The sequence below is a fragment of the Ascaphus truei genome, chromosome 6 (genome assembly GCF_040206685.1).
Source record: "Ascaphus truei isolate aAscTru1 chromosome 6, aAscTru1.hap1, whole genome shotgun sequence".
Classification (NCBI taxonomy): domain Eukaryota; kingdom Metazoa; phylum Chordata; class Amphibia; order Anura; family Ascaphidae; genus Ascaphus; species Ascaphus truei.
In genome coordinates, this window is record NC_134488.1 from 134,130,365 (window position 1) to 134,146,432 (window position 16,068).

The 16,068-nt window shown below is 38.7% G+C and overlaps 1 protein-coding gene across 2 annotated transcripts in view; it reads left to right on the plus strand.

Moving 5' to 3' along the window:
- Window positions 1–16,068, plus strand: part of LOC142497941 (ly6/PLAUR domain-containing protein 8-like) — a 414,350-nt gene that overhangs the window by 4,160 nt on the left and 394,122 nt on the right. The window contains exons 4-5 of one of the 2 annotated variants that reach the window (XM_075606413.1): window positions 4,991–5,143; window positions 8,939–9,976. The exons of the other annotated variant lie outside the window; for it this stretch is intronic. Coding sequence (XP_075462528.1) covers window positions 4,991–5,143; window positions 8,939–9,075 — 290 coding nt within the window. The 3' untranslated portion in view covers window positions 9,076–9,976. Of the gene's footprint in view, window positions 1–4,990; window positions 5,144–8,938; window positions 9,977–16,068 lie in introns of those variants that run through there. 2 annotated transcript variants of the gene reach the window in all.

Here is a 16,068-nt window from a genome sequence, read left to right on the forward strand (position 1 = left end):
AGGGGAAATGTTTGAAAAGGGCAGATACACCTTTCCCTGATGAAACACAAATACACAACAGCAATGAACAGATTGCAGCGTTAGAGGGCAGAAAAAGCCCCTCACCCCGTTATTGCAGTAACTGATGAGTAATATCTCTATACAATATCATCTAGTAACGTTGCATCTTGTCCAGTAAACAGATGTAGCAATCGTTATTACTCCAGCTAACGCACCACGCTGCAGTAACGCTGCCATGTTATTTAACACAAGATTTCTCGCAGTTTTATTGAAAGTAATGGGAACGCATGCTGTATCTCCGTGTTATTTCTTACATTATGTCCGAGTACTTCAAGCACTAACAGTAGCAATAATGCCTGCTATTCATGTACACTCTTCAACTAAAGTTTGTATAGCATCATGATTGTTCTTTTTTTTTGCCTTTTCATACTACAATGATTAAGAGAGTTTCTAAAAATGTTGAACCAGCCAATTGGGCAGTTTTCTGTCTGAATTCCCAAATAAAAGTCAATGGGAAATGTTGGCTGAAAATGGCCTGATTGGCTGCATCGGAGGACATAGCAGAGAACCCATAGTCTTCTGGATATTATGGTCCCATTTAATTAAACTTGGCTAGAGCCGATTTAAACTAATTCAAATGAAAATGACTTCACAGCATATTACATGGGGCAGTAATGTATTTGCACTTTGTGAAGTTACAAAATGCACATCTTGTATTGATAAAGGGCAGTGTTTTCCAGATTGGTGTCAAAAAGTGACCTCACTATGGGGCGAGTCACTAAGCAGTGAGCTTTTGCCCGATTGGGAAATTTGTTATCCAACGATAAAAAATTAAGGCAGACGCGGATTCACTAAGAAGTGAAGGGCATTTGGGTAGGTGCGGGCAAAAACACGCCCAATGGCGCGAGCTGCTATCGTGCTTAAAATTCTAAAGTGCGATAGTTGATTGAAAAAAAAGCCGCCTGTAAGAACTGCATGGAGACGCTGTGTCCCCATGTACGGCTCTTACAGGCGATCGTACTGTATACATATATATTTTAATACTAGTGTACATATGCAGGGGGTCTCCTGAGCTGAACCGCATTGGTTTCAGCCTCGGGACCCCCTGCTTCCTGAGATACAGGCCCCGTTATGGGGTGCCGGTATCCCCTGTGCTTTTAAAGCTCCCGTGTCACCTGACCAGGGGATTTAAATCCAGCAGAGGGATACCGGCACCCCATAACGGGGCCTGTATCTCAGGAAGTAGGGGGTCCCGAGGCTGAAAACAATGCGGTTCAGCTCAGGAAACCCCCTGCTCATTTAGACTAGTATCAAAACACACATATCAATAAAAAATAATGAATTACCGTAGCGGCTATCCGCTATGGTAATAAAGCTGAATTAATGAAATTTGTATTAATAGTGTGCGGGAGCAGGGAGTCTCCCGAGATGAACCGCATTGATTTCGGTCTCAGGCCTAGATATGAGGTGGGTGCTATATCTCCTCCACTATTTAAATATCCCGCGTCATGTGACGCGGATGCTTTAGAAATGGCAGCAACATTGGCATCCGATGCCCCATATCGGGACCTGTTTTCGGGAAGCATGGGGTCCCTGTGCCAGAAATCAAAGCGGTTCAGCTCAACAGACCCCCTGCTCCCGCACACTATACAAGAAATACATTAAAGCATCATCAGCAGGCACACACGTGTAATCCTATTGGAGACGGAGGTCCTCCCTTCTCAGCTTCTTGCCATCAAATGAGGCTGCACAGGCTTTTATAGGCTTGTGACGTCACATTGGAGTGCAAATGTTTCACACGCCTGTTATGTTTTTTTTGGGCCACACGATTGGTACCGCAGGCCAGCGGGGACCCCCGGAATTCCCCGGGGACCACCTGAGGGCCCCGGACTCCTGCGGTGTTCACCCGAGGGCCCTGGACTCCCACGGGGATCACCCGCCGGCCTGTTGTATTAATTGTGTGGTGAAAAAAATGTAAACAATGATTTTATTCATGTCCTCCATTTCTTTTGCGCCAGCCTTGAGATGTTGCTAAAATCTGGCGCGCTTTTAAAGTACGATTCACTTATCACTGCTTAGTGAATCGCGCTGACTGGCAAAAAACGGCATGTTTGCCATTTTTTGCCTGATTGGAAATATTTTTTTTCACTTTTTGTGGCTGAAATTTTTTTATTTTACAGCCGATAAAGCGCTGTTATCACTGCTTAGTGAATCGCGCAGCAGGCAGTATCGGTCTTAAAAGCCATTTATCGGTCTTCAAAGCAGTTGGCACTGCTTAGTGAATCGCCCCTGTGTCTCTGTATAAATATAATAGGGTAAGATTTACAAAGAAGGTGTCACTTAACCCCCTTAAAAGAATTGTCCTTAAGACTCTCTAAATCTTTAAAACATTTTAATGAGCACTAGAACACTTTATGGAGCTGTACACCCGAGTAAACCTCCCTCCCCCCTTCGCCCACCCCCTCCCCATGTTTACTGTAGTTTAGAGTAAAGAAAAATACAGACTAGTTATTACAGAGCGGTACTCTCTCAGTCAATAAGCCAGAACAGTTAATGTGAGACGCATGACACATGATTACATACTGCATGGCTCTTACATACAGGGCAGTCACACTATTTTACATGTTACTTTACTCTCATATCTCTTTTTGCTCTGTGTAATCCCAGCTAAAGTCATATATTCCACAAAATGTATTGTTATATTCTATAAGCAAAGATGGAGAAGTGTACAGGCATTGGGAAGGTTCCTGTCTGACGTTTCCAGGTTATATTTGTTTGTTTTGATACCCTTTACAAAAGAATAATTGATGACTATACATTAGACATCTTTTTTTTTTGTATCAATCTTTTTTATTGGCATTGTCATTTACAGGCATGGTTACCTTATGGACAACAACATATAACTTTTTAACTTTGATAACACTGAGTGAATACTGGCCAACATAGTTTTTTTCTTTTTTTGGAAGTTGAGGTAAGGGTAGAGGGGAGGGGGAAGTGTGGGGGGTAGAGAAACAAAAAAGGGGGGGGGGGGTTCCCCTTAGTTCATCTCCTCACATTGACATCTTTTATTGCAAAACTTAGATCCAGATCCACAAAGCTCTGTAAATGTACTTACTATAACTTAATGTTACCTAACCTACAGTAGCATCACATTAACACTACCAGACAATGGTGTATATTCAAAGAACAGTAACATCGTGTTAAATTAAGTATTCTACTGTAAGAGCATAGCGTTAGCTGGAACAGATATTAAGGTTAATAACATGCAAATGAGGCTTTATCGTAGCATTACATATCCTGCAAGGTTAACATGTGGACTTATTGTTACATCAGTTACAGTAGGTGACACATAAACTTAGCGTTACTCACATCCAGAACATGAAATAGGCTTGGATGTGTTTGGATGGGTGTACAGTAAGTCACAGTTAGGTATGATTTAATTAGCATAGTGTTATTTTCCTGTATTATTTCTATTTCTCAACTTAAGCTAAAGACCTATATCAGGGTCTGTATGGGAGCAATGCTAGGTCACACTTACAGTAATATCACGTTATTGTAAGATAAGAAGCAGTTTTATGCTACAATAACGTGATGTTAAGCCTGTGCTAATGAGATGTAGTTGGACGTTGTTTTTGCAATATAATTAACTTTGATGATACCCTGTTAACTCAGGAACACAACATCCATTTCTGTTTCAGGAGCTCGGATTTAACAAAGATTTGTGTTTCTAGGTCATAATATCTTCTCCTACTAAGGGAAAAGCCAGCGTGCATCTGTATATTTGTCTTTTCCAAGTACTGTAATACACAATGTAATGTGTCTATTTGAACAAATGAATACATGTATGTACTTACTATACGCAGAGATTCTATGGGGCCTACTGTATATACCAAGACCATATTTACATTTAAATTAAGCATCAACAATTTTGTTCTATAAATGATTACAGATGTGCCTCGTAACTATAACGTTCCTTATAGGACATCACACTTGTGATATATAGTTTCGTTGTTTGGAATTCTTTTTGACAGATTTTGTCAAGTTAAATGTCTGAATTTACAATTTTATTTAAAAAAGAATTATGATTATGTTATTTATATCTTGTGTTATAAAGAGAAATTATTAGTATAATTCTACTTACATTAGACATACTGTAAAAAATAATTATTTTACTAACCTACAATAAATAATGAAGTAAACATCCGTACTGTGTCTATCACACAATGAGTTGAATAAGGTTAGTACTGTAATAGGCGCACACACGCACACACGCGCACACGCACACGCGCACACACACGCACACACGCGCAGTTACATTTGAGATTTTGGTGCATTCATTTTATGACAAAATTGCCATTTGCAACACTTCGTAAATAGGACCCCATTGTTCCACAGATAACAGGGGCCCTTAACGCAGCAGTCTGCCCTAATTACCCTTTTTGTTTGTATTTTCCCCGAAGACCTTTCCAACGCTGTTTCTATTTGTTAAATCTGATGCTCCCTTCAGGAGATATACTGTAAGCGTTTCAAATAATAAATGTCCAGGAGGTTCAAATGAAGCTTTCCCCAGAGCCCAGTGCATTGTAAAAGTTACCATGGCAGCCACGGAAGCCACAGTGCATGTTCTGCTCTTATAAAAAGAAGGACATTTTAAAAAACTATATATATATATATATTAAGAGCAGACCATACTGAGGGGCTAAGATACTAACATGATATCAGTTCTTATCGGCTTCTGGGAGGATGTTGGAAAAAATGCATCTGGGATACTCTATGGAAAATCAGCTCAAGTTACAATGTATATTTTAGTGATAAAATTTAGATACATATAATCACCCGATGATTCAGAAGCCCAAGTATGCAGTACATTGTATCTTGTTATTCCTATTCTCACTGTGTTGGAATTGTTCCTAGTGTTATAGAGCTGAAGTAGTATTAGTAGCTGTGAATTTATGGGGTGGGTTTTTACATTTTTTATAATTCCTTCTAGCTTCCGGAATCGATGGACTTCCTGATGCAAACTTTCAATGTCCATCCTGTTATGTTGCCGACAGTACAGTGGAATGTGAGTCCACTAAGAATGTGACCTGTTCTGTAGGTCAAGAACAATGTCTGAACTATGTGGGAAAGGTACAGCTGGCAGGTAAGGATTTCACAGTCACTTACCCCTCCAAAGACTGTAAATGTTCTGCAGCAAAGTAAAGATGCTCACTGTATTTTGGTTTTGCCACTGGCAGGAATCTGTGATCTCAGATATATACTGTATTATGTGTATCTAATAAATGGTGTCTTCATTTAAGTATATACAGTATATGCATGGGGGTACAGGGTGTGGTGCTGCAGAGCCCCCCCCCCAATACTTATATTGTACATTTTAACATTAAGGACATACATACATACATATACATATATATATATATATATATATATATATATATATATATATATATATATATATATATTTTGCAGGATGAATTTGAGTTCTTCAGAATTACGTGATACCTTTTTTATTTGGACTAACAATTTATGTCACAGGACAAGCTTGCAAGAGTTCTCCTCTCTTCCTCAGGTCGGCAATTCTGATTAACAAAGGAATCTATGCCTCTTGAAAGCTTGTCCTATGACATACATTGTTAGTCCAAAGTAAGGTATCACCTAATTCTGAAGAACTCATTATTCTGTACTATCACAACTGGACTAACGGCTATATTATATATATACATATGTATATATATATATATATACACACACACACACACACACACACACACAGCAGAGTCTCGTTTATCCTAAATAAACGGGACCAATACCGTATTGGATAACCGAAAATGATGGATAATACGGAAATTATTATCCGACATCTGCGCCCCCTCCCCCCCCCCCACTTCTTTTCACTTACCAGGCTTACCGGCGGCAGCAGAAGAGGAGGACTCAAAACCATGGGAGCAGAGCAGTACAGGAGGAAAACAGCTGGCGTTGGTGATAAGGACCATGCCAGCAGACGAATGGAGTTGAGACAGCGAGCAGCAGCAGGAGAACACCATGTGATTGGAGCAAATTAGCACATGGAGAATGGCCAGGGAGGAACGCGCTGTAACACTGGCAGACTCCGGAAGTCAGATACTGGTCAACATCCCGTGTTACAGCGTCTTCTTCCCCAACCATTCTCCTGTTCTGCTTTGCTCCTGCTCTGATCACATTGTCTTCTCCTGCCACTGCCCGCTGTCTCAACTTCTTTCCTCTGCTGACATGGTCCTCTTCTCCTACCGCCAGCTGTCTTCCTCCTGTGCTACTCCACTCCCATTGTCTTCAGTCCTACTTTTCTTCCACCATCGCCGGTAAGTCTAGTAAGTGAGAAGAAGGAGGGTGGGGGAGGGGTGGGGGCACAGATGTCGATAAAATGGAGTGTCAGTTAACCGAAAGTCGGATAACCGGGAGTCTATTGTAAATGTTACTGATTGGGTATGAACAGCACCTCTCCAAAATACGTTCCTGCGCTTAAGGGTGTGTTTTTATATAATTTATAAAAAGGTAGTATATTATATAAGGAGTCTTTATAAGGGCAAATATTATAAAGATTCAATATAAATATTAATTGAACAAAATTCCCTGGGGACTTTAATAATTGTAAAACAATAAATAAACACTGCACTAATATAAAAAATAATGAAATAACAAAAACAAAAATATATATATATATATATATATATATATATATTTATATATATTTATATATATATATAAACATGTGGTAACCAGGGGGATCCTGATGACAAAACACAGCACACCGCAGTAATAATCCAAAAAGTGTTTATTGTGAACACAGGGCCGCCAACGTTTCGGTCCTCATATAGGGACCTTCCTCAGGGCTTTACAAGGCCATCTATGAGGACCGAAACATTGGCGGCCCTGTGTTCACAATACACACTTTTTGGATTATTACTGCGGTGTGCTGTCTTTTGTCATCAGGATCCCCCTGGTTACCACATGTTTATATGCTTCATATGGGATAAGCATCTGCCTTCTAACAAACGTGAGTGCAAACCTCCATACCAATGACTATATATATAATATATATTTTTACTAGTGCCATTGTCACTCATAAAATACTACAATAGATAAACGTTGTATTTAAAAGGTTATGCTCTATCAAAAAAAGGCAATATATACTAAATAATACTGAATATTGCAAGAAAATAAAAGCACTAAAACCAACTCATTGAAAAGCTATAAATGTGTATAAAAGGATTATCACTGTCTTAAAAACAATCTATTCAATATCATCACTTTATTTCAAGTGAGAGAGAATTCAAATTTGTACTCATGCCTCTGAAGAAATATTGCTTAGTATCACGTTTTTATACAATTCAAAAATGAGTAATATGCCTTTTAAGGGTGCTGGCTTAGAGATAAAAACAATATGATGACATACAAAAATACATATTGATACATAAATATGCTTTACATTGCTATATTCTTATCCTATATATCACCATAATGTGGACCGCCCTTAACCTGCTGACTTCAAGGTTTAGCCCTTTGTGTTACTGTATCTGTCAGATAACAGAACTTAAGGTCAGCAGAATTATCTAAGGCAGGAAAAACCTCTTACGAATGCTATTTCAATTTATTACATGACTCGTAGGAATTACACAAGGGCGGGTTACATCTAGAAGCGATACACAGCAGAATCAAACATTCACAGATCATACACGAATAAAACAGATAAGCAAACACTCAAAATGGTGGTTAGGCCAAAATGGAGGTGGGTGATAGTCTGTCTTCATATAGCCTGAGCCATACACATTATCTCAATCTTCACAGAGATTTTGTCATGAAACCTGACCCCTTTTAGTGACGATAAACCGTGTTTCAGTCGGGATCTCAGGCGATTACGTGCATTGCAATCTCAGACATTTTTCCTAATTTGCTACATTTTCTAAAATGGCTAAATCTTCTTAATGTCGAGACAGAGACTATAATTAGGGCACACACCATGTTCCTCTCACATCCTCTTAATGCCGAGTCAGAGAGATAGAGAGGTACAGCTATAGTGAGACTGCACGGGTGTAGCTATAGAGAGACTGCATGAGGAGAGCTATAGAGAGTGTGCACAGGGAGAGCAATAGAGAGAGTATCGAGAGAGTACATGAGGAGAGGTATAGAGAGAGTGCATGGGGAGAGCATTAGAGAGAGTACATGGGGAGAGGTACAGTATAGAGAGAGTACTGAACATGGGGAGAGGTATAGAGAGAGTACATTGGGAGAGGTACAGTATAGAGAGAGTACATGGGAGAGGTATAGAGAGAGTGCATTGGAAGAGGTATAGAGAGAGTGCATGTGGATAGCAATAGAGAGATTCCTCGGGGAGATTGAGGGAGGTGTGAGAATAGGGAAACCATGGAATCCCGGGGGGGGGGGGAATATGATCGTCAAACAGGTGAGAGAAAAGAGATCGGTGGCAAATAATGAAAATAGAGAAGTACAGCATATGGTAAAGATAACAAGGAAAAGTCAGAAGCAGTAATTATATATATATATTTTCTATAATAACTGACTTAGTCAATTATTTAAAGTTTACATAATAAAGTGCAGCAATAATGCCATAACAATAATTCACTGGAAGTTGAAAATTGAGACTTTTTTTCTTCTTCAATTCAGTGACCTGGGCCCCATATTTCTGTGCAGATATAGCATGGAAGGGAGCGTATACTTAGGGTAGTGAGGGAGGGTGACTATCACGTAACAATGTACAGGTAAATAGCACTTCCATATACAGTAATACAGACAGTAATTGGTAATATAGAGACAGTGCTGAGCAGCAATGTTAGTGTTTGCATGGTCTGTACCTTCATATTAATATAAAAGCACAGTGCTGTGTGTGAGGTGTGAGTGTAATGCGGCTAACACAACGTATGTGCTATCATTTGTCTTGCAGATGCCTCAGTAATACAAATGTCTTTGAAAGGCTGTATCACCACAGGAGGGTGTGAGGGTACATTTTATGTATTGCCAGGAAGTAAGCAATTGAAATGTAACATACTGGAGTGCACTCCGGCTTTACAAAAAATCTGATCCACAATAACCAACTTGCAGATGGCAGAACACACAACTACTCCATCAAAGGCTGTATCATCACAGGCGGATGTGCTGCTGGGTTTCTAGTTTTACTGGGAACTAAGGAATTGTAATGTGTACAATGTGTGTGTTCTGAGGTCCAGCGAGTTACGTAAATTGTCTTTACCCTGTAACTGCTTATCAATTAGATGCTAACACAAGTTGAACCTGTGTCATATTTAGTGATATGATGCATGTATGAAGTAACCTTCCCTTCACCTTTGCTCTAGTGCGATTTCTGTTCTGTATGTTTCATGAATAATTCATACAGACTTTCTGATTAATAAAGATTTAGTTGCAAAAAAAAAAAAACGGTTTGATTCTTGACACGTGTGTGTTTCTCCTTTACTCATATATATATTGTAAATGTGCATATAAGGGGGGACTCCATTTTGATTGCTGGATAACCATTTTTCTATAACTATTCTGTACTAACGTTTAAGTCTCAGGAACTAATCACATGCCATATGCCATACGTAATTGTGCTGTGCAGGCAGGTCTGAGAATGTGACTTGACCTGTCACCTACTTATCGCTAGCTGAACCGTATTTGTTCAGACTTATTTTGCCCTGTAGAAAACAGGAACTTGTCTTCAGCCATATTGGGCATAAGTTACACAACAATGCATTTCACAACATACTGCCATTTCCTTAACGGCCTCCTAACTCGGTATTGAGCCCCTTTCCCAGACCATAAACTGTCTAACTGTCATTTTGCTGAGATAGACAGACTGTGAAGTAAAAGGGGAAGTATGTTCTCATATGTTCTCATATCTGTGTTTTTTCTATGCTCAAGTTTGCTATATAAACTGGCTGTATACCCTTCAATAAATGAGAGAACAGTTTTGACAAAGCTTCAATGGTTGTCTGACTCAATTACTGTCTTCTCCCGAGCTCGTCCCCCATTTTGTTTTCCCAGATCATCAGCGCTATAAGAGTGGGTTAAATCCTCCGGAGGTTTGAAGTCATCTCGAGTCGGGCAGACGGTGTATTTTCACGCTAAGACGTTGGAGAATACAAGGGCACATTTTCATGGTGTCGGAAGTTGGGAAAGAAGCCACATTCGGGGTAAGCATACAAGATATATATTTTATCTGTATATTATCCGTCTGTGTCTCCTTGCCCAAAGAGCCCATAAGGTTTTAAAGTTTAGAAGTTTTTTAGAGTTACCGCTGCACCGGATGATTCAAGGTTAAGGAAAAACCATAGAGACACTTGAGTAAAGGACTCAAAGTGAAGTCAGGATTACATGAATCCTTGACAGAAGTATATACACAGGGTTATAGTCCCTGTTGAGAGATAGGAACAAGCGATATAGTTGGGTATCTGCTTGAAAAACTCTTACAGTGTCTGTGGGAAAAGTGTATTTTTTTTTAAGGGGGGAGGAGGATTGTACGGGATTTTTAAGGGATTTTTTTCTTTTTTCTGTATTATTGTGCATGGGCATGTCGTTATATATATAAACTAAGATATATAAGACATATAAAGTGCTAAGTATATCAGTGCGTAGGATATATAAGTGCTGAGTATATAAGTGCTAAGTATATAAGTGCTAAGTATATAAGTGCATGATATTACGCTGTGTTGCCCATATCTTTTTACAGTGCAAAACGAGCTTGATTTTGGTTATTTTAATCAAGTGTGTATTGTATTGTCTAAATAATGGGAAGGTAGTTTTGCCGCATTTCATATGACAATGATAAAAGGATTATGTTTGGGTGGAGATCCTGAATGGCTATGGTTTCAGCCTGATCCCGAGTGGGACATGCATTATATGGCATTATGTGGCCGCATTTGGGTAAAAGTTGCACCTCACATTGATGAGGCTAAACAAAATAATAACCCAAAATTTGAGGAGCCAATTTGGCCACCCCCGCCTGATAATCTCACTACAATGTATTCCCAAGCCCCTAAAGCACCCCCACAGGAGTTTCTACCTCCAGATGTGTTACCCCCACCGCCACCGCCTTCTGTGATGTTACAAATACCCCCGTATAGTCCTATCACACCTGTGCCACTATTTTCCAAGTTTTGATCCTAACATGTTGGCAGCGTTATCACACTATGCTGCAAGTCATCACCCCAAACCTCCTGCATCCGTACGCAGGGAGGAGAGTAATGGCATTTGCCCACAGCCCTCTCTACCCACCTATGTGGAGTTGAGAGATGATGCAGAATCAGAGGTGGCACACCTATCTGAATCTGAGCATCATAAGTCGTCCTGTAAAGAAAGCCCAAACAAAAAGCTTCCCAAAGCCGTAAGCTCCACAAAAGTTTCATCTCTCGTTTCACCCCCTGTCTCCAGGGAGAGTGAATGGGAAGACGATACTTCAGATTCGTCTCATTCCGATATACCATCACCCCGTAACCAATTGCCTTTAAGAAAACTTAAAGAAACCACTGCTTCAGCAGGTTCTGTGACGTCTAAGTCATCTGCAGGAGCCAGCAATCATAGAGTTAAGGATTTTTGTGCTTCTGTAAGGGAACTAGCTGAGGAATTTAAAGAGGTATTGACTGATTCATGTGCTGTAACATTAACTCCCGCACATAGTAATGCCAAACCTGTCCTAATTACACCGCAATCATCTGTTTTCTTACCTAAAAATACTACCAGGAACGATTTGATTCGCACTGCTAAAAAAACGCGAATATGAATCATTGTTAGCTGACACACAGGATTGTGCTGAAGCAGAGGTTGATTTTAGCATTATTAAAACTGATAAGGAATATGCTGCAGTCTGTGTCAAAATTGCATCTTTTAAGTGCTGTCAACTGAATTTTTTTTTATATATATATATAACTCTCAAAATGCATATTTGCCCCCTCCCCCTATGGCATCGGGACAATTACCATTTCCATAGGTAGCCCCAATTTACCCCAGTGTCCCTGTTCTAAAAAAAAAAAAAAAAAAACCCTGATCCCTTAACCTTTCCTCGGTCACAGGCTCTGAGGCAGTCTCCGATAAAGAAGTTCTTATGGCTTCATGGGGAACCCGAAGCAATAGGCTCCCTAGACCACTCCCTATTGATATGCCTGCCAGGCAGATCGGTACGGATGGGGAAGAGACGGACTCTAGGCAGGAATTAACCCCTGTCAGGGACCGTTCATGGGACAGGGAAAAGTCACAGGATGAATCAGAATCAGATACTGACACTGTGGCACAATTTTATCCAGGTCTGTCAAAACAACGCTAAAAAAAAATGTGTTATAACTCCAAACTGCTGTATTTATATTTAACATAACGTAAGAAGGAAAAAAAAAAAAAAAAAGAGCAGAGAAGCTAAGAAAGCAAGGGAAAAGAAAGGACAGGAAGTGCTATGTTTGTAAAGAGACAAGATATTTTTCCAGTAATTGCAAACCAGCCCCTAAGAAGGGAACCAGAGAATTTTTTTTTAGTAGAATATTCTTGTCTAAATTCAGACGGGTCCTTCCCGCCGGTATTGAGATTCTCAAGTATTGTAAATCTTAATGGAAAATATGTTTTGTGTGTAAATTCAAGGTAGGAAAATTAGTTTTTCCCCAGAATGTTTTATTAAATTTTATAAATATGGTAAAAAGGTTGATTGAGTAATCCCTGTGTGCTTGTATAATCTGAGTGAATCCTAACTATGTGAAAGTTTTATGTGCATTGAATAATATGAATGTCGGTTTATTGTATATATACAATTTTATCTAGGTACTTGCAATTGTTTCTGAAATAAGAACATAATTAATTGCTCATGTTAAGTGTAAATTTTAAAGGTAAGAAACACCCGCACTATAACACAAACTAATCAATAATGGGAAAGGGAGAGTTTGACTGGTTATAGAGAAAAGGACAAAAAGATGGGCAAATGTCAAAAAAAAAAAAAGGAAAAAAAAAATATATAATTCAGCCCAGTCACTGGTATATTTTGAGGATTTATTCGTTCTGGCCAGACGATGATTTCTTAAAAACCAGAAAGACATCCTTTTCCAACTTCTCTATCTCCATGTCGAGAGAGAGAGGGAGAGAGAGAATCAGAATAGCAGCCCAGACAATCTAAAATAATTAGCCCCCCTTCTCCAGTTGAAAAAAATGTGCGGAGATACATTTGAGACACGAAAATTAACCGAAGCTCTGTAGCTACAAATTAGGTTTAACTGTTTTATTAATATAGTTTGCGAGCAGGATCAAACAGTTTTGCATTGCCTTGTCTTGGTAATTTTTGTTGTATTATTTTTGTTTCTTTTGTGTGTCACATTTTATTCTGTTATCAGGCCGTGTGAGGAGCTGCATTTTTAGATGTCCCAAATTATATTGTAATGTAATTAACAGTTTTTTTTTTCTTCTTATCTGTTTTGTTCCAAGGTTTTGGCAGGATGCCCAGAAAGCTATTTCAAGCTTGTTCCAATCCGAGGAAAAAAAAAAAAAAAAAAAAGTTTTTAAATCTGTGTCTATAATTTCTTATATTACAGGATGTTTCTGTCAGAAGACAATAGTTGCTTATATTTATATTCAGTAGTGTTTTCAGTGTTTTTAATGCAAATTTTATACCCAAAGGATTCAAGTTAGTTTAACTACAGATCAAACAACAATAGTTAGTTATGTTTTGAATGCTGTTATCCTTTCTGTAATATTGTTCATATATAAAATTATGTGAACAAAGGAGGGGTATTATTGCTGTTTATCATATAGCTGTCTATGCCCAGAAGTTAGATGGTTTAGTGCCCGGGATGAACGAAATCTGAAAGTATTATTATTATTATTTTTAAGAATAATGCTGAGTGCCTTTTAAGGTTGGCAGTGTGCTCGGCACTTTTCAAAGAAATTATATTACAAGTAATTAGTTTGGAGTTCTATACAGAATTATTTTAGTCATTTTTTTCTTTTGGTTTGGCAATAGCTGAGGCACCAATTTGAATGAATTTAGATTGTAGCAAAGTCAAGACCACAGTGACTGTTTAGTAAAACAATTAGTAAGTATTGTATGCAACTAATATATTTTTGAGTCTCTCTAGGCACATGTCAAAGTTGAAAGTGCACCTACGAGAGATGGGTTAATGGTCAAGCATTTCCTACGCAAGAACGTTCTTCATCCCAGATGAAAAGGCGCTACTACTACTATTAAAAGTACTACTCATCACCACTACAGCAAATAAAGTGGCAGAGGTCTCTTTTTGGATCCACGTTACGCATATGAAACTTATCCCAGCACCACCCACAGTTGCTTCAATCTGCACCGTATCCAAAGTGGAAAAGCCTAGAGACACAGCCAAAATTCCAGGCCTCAACATATGAACTTTGAACTTTTTAATAATTTTTTTTCTTTACAGGTTTTGTTATTTTAATTATAAATGTATAGTCTATTAGGTTTTTTGTAAATAGTGTGCACACAAAGACGATAGGGTAGGAACAGGTATATTTTGTTTAGTAATTGTTATTTTGTTTTTATTGATTTGTGTATAGCATATATGCACACCTTTTGTCACACAATGGAATCCTAGTAAACAAAGCCCATATTTTATGTATAATATAATCCAATATACTATCTATATTCAATAGGTTGCACCCCAGGAAAAATGAGTGTTATATTTAACCCCTTGAGAAAAAGACAATATGAAATAAGACATTTGTAGAACCATCTATAAGAAATTGGTTACGAAGGGTGTAGAAATAAGAGTTTGCCATAGGGAAGTTATTGACTTTGTGATAGGAGGACAGATAGAACATTACCCTGCAACTAGAATAGTTTATGTTATTTGGGGAAAATAGTCCAGTGTTTAAAGGTAGAGATAACGGATGGGATTTGTTGGGACTTGGTGGTTGGATTAGTTCTCTGGAAGCAAAGCTATTGGATGCTTTTGTGTGTGTGTCTGTCCTACTCATCACTCTCTATGTATGTGTCATATGCAGTAAACTTTGATCCAGAAGTGCGTTGCACCCCCACCGACGCTATGCCTCTTTTCGGTGATGTCAGCAGTCCCCCAGAAGAAGAGACCGAGAAGAAATCAACTGTGCCGATATAATGGCCGAAAAAGAATGACAAGGCACAATTGGACAATCTCCTGATCCAGCAGGACTATGCAATGGTTAACTGTTCTTTAAATAGACTGTCTCTAAAGAATAAGAGGGGACTAAGAAGATTGGATATGAGGCTATGAGGAAAGTGGGAGGTCACCCAGAGGCGTGTGTCAGCCACAAGGAAAGGATCATAAGTCAGCCATTTTTTACCATAGCAGCCATTTTTCTGTTTTGCCATTCTGAATAAATGCAGTATGAAAGATGCGTGCAAGATGGATATTTGTGCAATCGCTCCCGGTAGAAATTAGCCCCCACCAATTTTCACAAGTTTTAGCCGCCATAATGTGCTAATAGTTACAGAAGAGCAGTGTGAATAGTAATTTAGAAATTGGTAATAGTTTTTGTAGTAATAGTCAACCTGGTAAACAGAAAAGATATCATACCAGCCACACCGATATATATCTCTCTACAAACAAGAACTCCTGTGGCCATATATATATAAATATATTTTTATTTTCTTCGGACCCCCAAAACCTGCACCACTACTTCAGTACGACAAAGTATATCAACAATATCAAAAACAATATAGTAGTTGTTAGGTTATGGACCCACGACAAAATAAGGGAAAGAGAATTGTTATGGGACTGATATTTATCGTTTGCATATTTGTAGTATTAGTTGTTATTATTTCATGTTACAAATTTATGTGTTTATCTTTATGTAAAATGATTATACCTTTTGGTAAGTCAATTGATCACACATATGCATCACTGGACGTTAATGCCCCCATTCACAGTTTCCCAAATATGATATGTAACTCTGGACCTACTGCCACTAGAGTCCAGATACCTTTGATGGATTATGATAACATTCAAATCCAATACGAGACCCCCATATCCTAGAGGTTAATTGTCATTTTGTGATGACAAAAGGGGGGATTGTAAATGTGCATATAAGGGGGGACTCCAT